This window comes from Rhamphochromis sp. 'chilingali' (genome assembly GCF_963969265.1).
Source record: "Rhamphochromis sp. 'chilingali' genome assembly, chromosome: 7".
Classification (NCBI taxonomy): domain Eukaryota; kingdom Metazoa; phylum Chordata; class Actinopteri; order Cichliformes; family Cichlidae; genus Rhamphochromis; species Rhamphochromis sp. 'chilingali'.
In genome coordinates this window covers 437,261-445,405 of record NC_137934.1, presented here as the reverse complement: position 1 = coordinate 445,405, position 8,145 = coordinate 437,261, and the positions used below count along the sequence as shown (strand labels likewise).

The 8,145-nt window shown below is 44.8% G+C and overlaps 1 protein-coding gene across 11 annotated transcripts in view; it reads left to right on the top strand.

Annotated features, from left to right (window-relative positions):
• Positions 1–5,946: 5,946 nt before the first annotated feature.
• The window catches only part of LOC308399211 (pleckstrin homology domain-containing family A member 5-like), a 190,036-nt gene continuing 187,837 nt past the window's right edge, over positions 5,947–8,145 (top strand). For 10 of the 11 annotated variants that reach the window (XM_080886314.1, XM_080886313.1, XM_080886310.1 and 7 more), the window contains exons 1-3: positions 5,971–6,096; positions 6,223–6,299; positions 6,993–7,050. In XM_080886314.1, coding sequence (XP_080742440.1) covers positions 6,005–6,096; positions 6,223–6,299; positions 6,993–7,050 — 227 coding nt within the window. In that variant the 5' untranslated portion in view covers positions 5,971–6,004. Of the gene's footprint in view, positions 6,097–6,222; positions 6,300–6,992; positions 7,051–8,145 lie in introns of all 11 variants that reach the window. The other variant, XM_080886305.1, reaches the window with a different exon arrangement.

The following is an 8,145-nucleotide window of genomic DNA, read 5'->3' as shown; positions in this document are numbered from 1 at the left end:
TACTATTAATAATTGGATCAATGTGCCGCCTCTAATTCATGTATACAGATGTATAGTGCTGTTTACCTGAGTACCTTAGCACACAGTTGAGCTGTAGCATATTTTTCCATGCATTAGTTAACTATAACTGAATATATGATCGAATGTTATGTTGTCTGTCTGTCAAACTGATCTTCATCTCGATCTTTGTGACCATTCTTTGGAACAGATGTACTCTCTCTCCCTTTCACTTCCTGTCTCTGCCTAATGTTTTTCATGTTTGCGCTTCTATTTTTCACAAACACACGCACGTGTCTCATTGTCATTTTTGAAGTGGATTGTGAAGACCAATATAGGCTATCTATTAATTTAAACACTGGAATGCAAATAAATATTTTTAAAAATGCAAGGAAAACCATTAGCACTGCAGGTGAGCTATTTGTTAACAGTTGTCACGATTCTCATCACAAATTAGCACTTCTGGTGTAAATATCTCATGAACAAGAGAAAGCCATGCAGGTTCATTGTAATGGAAAACTCAGACTGAATACATAATTCCCAAGTCACAATATATGTCATCCACAGCAGTATATTCAATTCAATTTATTTACACAGCGCCAAATCACAACAACAGTCACCTCAAGGTGCTTTATGTTGTACAGTAGACCCCACAATAATACATACAGAGAAAAACCCAACAATCATATCACCGCCCATGAGCAAGCACTTTGGCGACAGTGGGAATGATATGCTGTGTGCAGGCAGTTGAAGAGGACCCAAAACGCTGGACTCAAAACTGCACTTTATTGCAGCCTTGGGAGAAATATAAAACAATAGCAAACTAAACTGGGAAATCCAAGACTATAACTCATGAGAAAACACACATGACGAGAAGGGAACCAACATTAACAACGCAACAACAAGAACTAACTGACAGGGACTAAAATACACTGGCAGGCACATGAGGAAACGAGGAACAGGTGGGCACACAGCTGGGACTCATGGACATAACGAGACACAGACCTACAAAGTAAAACAGGAAACACACAGATTATTTTACAACACAAAACTCAGGGACCCGAACAGAGCACAGAGGGAAGACACAGGTAAGGATAAGAAACATGAAGTAGAAAGTAATAATAATAATAATAATAATAATAAACTCAAAGCGCTGGGTCACCGATTCAGGACCGTGACAGGGAAGGAAAAACTTCCTTTTAACAGGAAGAACCTTCGGCAGCATAACTAAGGGAGGATTCAGGGTCACCTGGTCCAGCCCTAACTATATGCTTTAGCAAAAAGGAAAGTTTGAAGCCTAATCTTGAAAGTAGAGATAGTGTCTGTCTCCTGAATCCAAACTGGAAGCTGGTTCCACAGAAGAGGGGCCTGAAAACTGAAGCCTCTGCCTCCCATTCTACTTTTAAATACTCTAGGAACAACAAGTAGGCCTGCAGAGCGAGAGCGAAGTGCTCTAATAGGGTGATATGGTACTACAAGGTCATTAGCTTCCTGTCTGACAGACGCCAAGTGGTCAGACTGGGCAGCATCACCTCATCCCCCGTCACACTGAACACTGGTGCTCCACAGGGGTGTGTACTGAGCCCTCTCCTGTACTCACTCTACACCTACGACTGCACAGCCACTAACAGCTCCAACATCATTGTGAAGTTTGTGGACGACACTACAGTGGTGGGTCTTATCACCAACGGTGATGAGACGGCTTACAGGGAGGAGGTCAGCGCCCTGACCCACTGGTGTCAAGACAACCATCCCACCCTCAACGTCGCAAAGACAAAGGAGTTGATAGTGGACTTCCGGAGGTGCAGAGAAGTACACACCCCCATCACCATCAACGGCGCTGCTGTGGAGAGAGTGAGCAGCTTCCGGTTCCTTGGTGTACATCTGGCTGAGGATCTTACGTGGTCAGTACACACAAACAAAACAGTGAAGAAGGCGCAGCAGCGCCTCTTCTTCCTCAGGAGACTGAAAAGATTCGGCATGAGCCCCCGCATCCTCAGGACCTTCTATCACTGTGCCATTGAGAGCATCCTCACTGGATGCATCACCACCTGGTATGGCAACAGCACCGCCTACAACTGCAAAGCTCTCCAGCGAGTAGTGCGGTGCTCTGAACGGATAATTGGAGGTGAGCTTCCCTCCCTCCAAGACATCTACAGGAAGCGCTGCCTGAGGAAAGCGGGGAGGATCATCAAGGACTCCAGTCACCCCAGCCATAAACTGTTCAGACTACTTCCATCAGGAAGGAGGTTCTGCAGCATCCGGTCCCGTACCAGCAGACTGAGAGACAGCTTCTTCCACCAGGCCATCAGACTGCTGAACACGTCATAGACACCTCAGCTTCACTACTGGAACTTCAACATTATGCACTCCACACTGTATATAAATGCCACTTGTTTTGCACAATATCCAACTACCAACCTCTGTATATTTTACATATTTATTTTATTTTTACTCTATTTAATTTGTAAAATATGTGCGCGCGCGCACACACACACACACACACACACACACACACACACACAGTGGGGCAAAAAAGTATTTAGTCAGCCACCGATTGTGCAAGTTCCCCCCCCTAAAATGATGACAGAGGTCAGTAATTTGCACCAGAGGTACACTTCAACTGTGAGAGACAGAATGTGAAAAAAAAAAATCCATGAATCCACATGGTAGGATTTGTAAAGAATTTATCCGTAAATCAGGGTGGAAAATAAGTATTTGGTCAATAACAAAAATACAACTCAATACTTTGTAACCTAACCTTTGTTGGCAATAACAGAGGTCAAACGTTTACTATAGGTCTTTACCAGGTTTGCACACACAGTAGCTGGTATTTTGGCCCATTCCTCCATGCAGATCTTCTCGAGAGCAGTGATGTTTTGGGGCTGTCGCCGAGCAACACGGACTTTCAACTCCCGCCACAGATTTTCTATGGGGTTGAGGTCTGGAGACTGGCTAGGCCACTCCAGGACTTTCAAATGCTTCTTACGGAGCCACTCCTTTGTTGCCCGGGCGGTGTGTTTTGGATCATTGTCATGTTGGAAGACCCAGCCTCGTTTCATCTTCAAAGTTCTCACTGATGGAAGGAGGTTTTGGCTCAAAATCTCACGATACATGGCCCCATTCATTCTGTCCTTAACACGGATCAGTCGTCCTGTCCCCTTGGCAGAAAAACAGCCCCATAGCATGATGTTTGCACCCCCATGCTTCACAGTAGGTATGGTGTTCTTGGGATGCAACTCAGTATTCTTCTTCCTCCAAACACGACGAGTTGAGTTTATACCAAAAAGTTCTACTTTGGTTTCATCTGACCACATGACATCCTCCCAATCCTCTGCTGTATCATCCATGTGCTCTCTGGCAAACTTCAGACGGGCCTGGACATGCACTGGCTTCAGCAGCGGAACACGTCTGGCACTGCGGGATTTGATTCCCTGCCGTTGTAGTGTGTTACTGATGGTGACCTTTGTTACTTTGGTCCCAGCTCTCTGCAGGTCATTCACCAGGTCCCCCCGTGTGGTTCTGGGATCTTTGCTCACCGTTCTCATGATCATTTTGACCCCACGGGATGAGATCTTGCGTGGAGCCCCAGATCGAGGGAGATTATCAGTGGTCTTGTATGTCTTCCATTTTCTGATGATTGCTCCCACAGTTGATTTTTTCACACCAAGCTGCTTGCCTATTGTAGATTCACTCTTCCCAGTCTGGTGCAGGTCTACAATACTTTTCCTGGTGTCCTTCGAAAGCTGTTTGGTCTTGGCCATGGCGGAGTTTGGAGTCTGACTGTTTGAGGCTGTGGACAGGTGTCTTTTATACAGATGATGAGTTCAAACAGGTGCCATTCATACAGGTAACGAGTGGGGGACAGAAAAGCTTCTTACAGAAGACGTTACAGGTCTGTGAGAGCCAGAGATTTTCCTTGTTTGAGGTGACCAAATACTTATTTTCCACCCTGATTTACCAATAAATTCTTTACAAATCCTACCATGTGAATTCATGGATTTTTTTTTTCACATTCTGTCTCTCACAGTTGAAGTGTACCTCTGGTGCAAATTACTGACCTCTGTCATCATTTTAAGTGGGGGAACTTGCACAATCGGTGGCTGACTAAATACTTTTTTGCCCCACTGTATATATACACACACGTAGACATACATATTTAGTATACACATTCAGTAATATGCATACACTCTTATATTGTACATATATTTATTCATATAATTCTCAGATTTAGCCATTCGTATATTTGCCTGTTCTTATGTTATTGTACTTTGCACACCTCTGTTGCTTGTGAAGCTCGCACACAAGAATTTCACTCGCATGTACCAGTGTACCTGCACATGTGACAATAAAAGTGATTTGATTTGATTTCATGTTCAAGGTTTTACACGCTCCCATCCAGTTTCCATCTTATGTTCTCGCGTCATTGTTTTCATAGTTGGTTCATTCCCAGTTTAGGCTTCAGTTTAGTTTCACCTCACCTTGTTGTTTTTTGTGTATCTCCGTACCAAAGGCTCGCTTTTTGTGTAAACCTCTGTTCATCTCTTGCGTGTCTGCATTTGGGTCCGCACCACAAACACACCTGCGGCTTAGCCGTGACAAATTTCAAACATTTGATAAGGTGTATATGCTCTTTTTGAATAAAATATGGATTTATGAGACTTGCAAATCATTACATTTTTCTTTGATTTACATTTCACACGCAGTGGGAAGGTTTGCCCATATTTTCCAGCTGAAGAAACAAGCTGCTGCTGCAGCTCAGTGCTGGTTCTGATTAAAAAGGTGTCACAGGGTATCACAGTTTGTTTGTGGGGCTGCACAGCCAAAACCTGTCAGTGTGCCCATAATGACTGTGACAACAATGAGCATCAGAAGTGGACCATCGAGCAAAGGAGGAAGATGGCCTGTTCTGATGAATCATGTTTGCTTTTTTCACGTGGATGGCCGGGAGCTTGTGTCACGTGCTTAGGAAACACAGTCTGATGCTCTGGAAACCTCGGGTCCTGCCACCCATGTGGATATTACTGTAGGTGCCAGATATCTACTTTATATTTGGATTTACAATTAATTTCATGTTTGGTTTGTAATTCATAGATGCTTGTGAGTTACATAATTGATATTTTCAGGATTAATACGTTTGAACATTTAGGTTATGTTTTCGTAAGGTAATGATATGGCCCTGTTTGTGATAAGAATCAAAAGAGGTGCCCATCACTTTAAGCATGTAAGTGCAATGGAAAACCTTTGTGGTTTGGGAAGAGGAGGAGCATGGCCGGAGAGGTTAGGAGTACACAGGTTGTTCTGGATAAATGTCTTATTTTTTGGAATGTTTATGCTTATTTAAGAAGGAGTTTATTGTTAAGTCTTTAGTTAGTAATAAATAAAACAATCTTCAAGTCACAATTCAACTGGAAACATTTCCTTTTAGAAACCAGGAACACCCGTCAGCCACAGACTCCCTTTTTGAACATTTCCCTACATGCACCACCTACCTAAACGTTGCTGCAGACCATGTGCACCCTTTCATGGAAACGGTCTTTTTCCTTGGCTTCTTTCACAGTAGTATTATAATCATGCCTGATTGGTATGAGTTCAACCCCATTTACCATATAAATGGTGAAAAAACAATAATTCACAGGGAACGTGTTGATCTGCAGAGAAGGGCAGACCTAAGTGGAAATAAAGTTTATCATATACGAAACGAAAGAAGAAGAAACAGTGTTACTATTATCTGAATTTATTTGGTGCATTGTGAAAAGCTCGTGTACGGAACAGATGAAGCTACGTGTTATCTGGAACGTTCACCGGCACCAGTTTAGTCGCACGGCTGCCAAAAACGAGCCCATCGGTTCCCCAGGCTTGTGACAAAATCGTTGCTTGCATCTTTATCTTTTCTGCGCGTTCGCGCATTTCCTTGAGGCGCGCACAGGATGAAGTGCGCGCGCGCTTGGCACGGAGCCGCGCACTCCAGCCCATACCCGTAGTAAAGCAAAGCTCCAAACTAGACATGGCGGCGGATCCTCAGCCGGACTGGCTCTCCTGCCTTCCCTCTTCTTGGAGTTATGGGGTGACTCGGGATGGACGCATATTCTTCATTAAGTAAATATGACGCGGATACACGGATTTATGGATACCTACTGCTTTTTTCTCCGACGCATTCTTGTTTGGGTTTTTTTTTCGGGTTCTCTGTTCACCTCTCCCTCCCCCGTTTTCTTTCACCAACAGCGAAGAAGCAAAGAGTACAACCTGGTTGCATCCAGTTACAGGAGAAGCTGTCATCACGGGGCACAGAAAAACCCCAGGTAATACAGGATGTGTTTTTTCTACATTCCTGCGAAAATCCGTGCACGCACGCACGCACGCATCGCCTAGAAAAGGTTATGTGCGCGTCACGGTGGGAAAAAAGGGGCGACAAGTTGCGGGGAGAGCGTGAAAGACGACGGGGGTAGATTTCTTCTCTGCAGCAAAGCAACAGTCGCCCCTCTCCGCTGTCGGACCGTTGCGCACGGCGTCCCCCCGCCATCCCCACCCCACTTACTCCACCTGGACACTTTGCGACACACTTTTTAAAAGTTATGTCACGTAGGCTTTTGCCGATTTCCAAGCGGATTCCCTGCAGTGACATTTGATACATACCCCGCTTTGCTGCAGAAACCCAGTATTTCCAGTCACCACGGCCGATTATAGAACAATGCGCTGCGGCTTGTGCGTCAGCTCAGAGACGATATTGCCCCCAAATTTGCACATCTGCCGTGGGGAGGTTTTTATTGGGTGCATGCACATCAATGGTGTATTCCACCAGCGTGATACTGAGCAGGCAGACGCACACAAAATGATAAATTCTGCAGGAGGGAGGGGGCGGGATTGATTAAAAAGGGCGCAATCCAAACGAGATATTATGCTAGAAAAAGTGTGTTGCTGTTTGATTCGCTGTCTCTGTCACCGTTCCTTATGTTCCTGCTGTCTTGTGTTGTTTTTCTTTCCCTCCCTCACAGATTTACCAACAGGATGGGAGGAAGGATATACATTTGAGGGAGCTCGCTGCTTCATCAAGTGAGTTGGAATGTGTGGCATGGAAAAAACATAGATAGGAAGACACTGATGGATGCAGAGAGGGATGGAGACGGGTTGGGTGGCTTGTCTTGGGCAGTGGGGTGCTGCTTTGTGTGCTTGGTAAGCTCTGAGATTCCCTCCCCTCTTCCCACCTCTTGGCCTGTCTGCTCCTTTGGAGGAATTCCCAAATCCTTCTGTTTAGCGGCCCTGTAATGTGCACACACATCCTTACCCACACATGTAGAAAACTGATGTGACTGAACAGCTCTTCGCCTCTGTCTCATAAACACACTCTCTCCAGTGAAGGGATTTACCCAAGAACAAGTCTGTACTGTTAGTGAGGCACAAGTTTGACAAGCAAGGGTGACTCAGACGCTGCTCCACTGCTTAACAGGCTCTACTTGTTGGTGTGCTGTGTGTCTGTTGTGTATGTGTGCACCCACTCCAGGGTTATAACCAACTTCAGCAACCTGTGAGCTTTTTGCACACACATGTTAGTTTTTTGGTGTGACTTTCTGGCAGCTCTCTGATCACCACAGATACACTTTGATTTTCTTCCACCTATTTTCACACTGACTTTTACTGGAGCTGCTGGTGCAGCTTTACTGGAGCTGCTGGTGCTATCTGTGGATATTTTGAAAGCAGCAGCTGACACATGCAGTGAGCTAATATAGCCATTCTATAAATAGACCAAACCTGGTGCTCATTTGTATGTATACATGCATGCAGAGTGTACCCAAACACATCTTCAGTGTATTAATGCATGCACATGGACATGTAAACCTGCAAGCACAGTTGCATGTGTTAAGCATTACATGCTTGCACAGTTGGATAACTGCAAATGCAGCCAGAGCATTTTAAAGAGGCTGGGATTAGATCAGGACACATTCAGAGGCAGTACAGAGAGACATGAGTGTGTGATGGTGCTTGAGTTGTTTTTCACATGATAGGAAAGAAAAGAACTCGTGCATATATTCTGGCTTTCGTTGTTTCTTGGGGAGGGCACACGTCTCTAATGTTTTCTGATTACTTACTGACGTTTCGTTTGCTTATCGAGCTTTTCAAGCTGGTGTTTGATACATGCAGCCAAAAGTG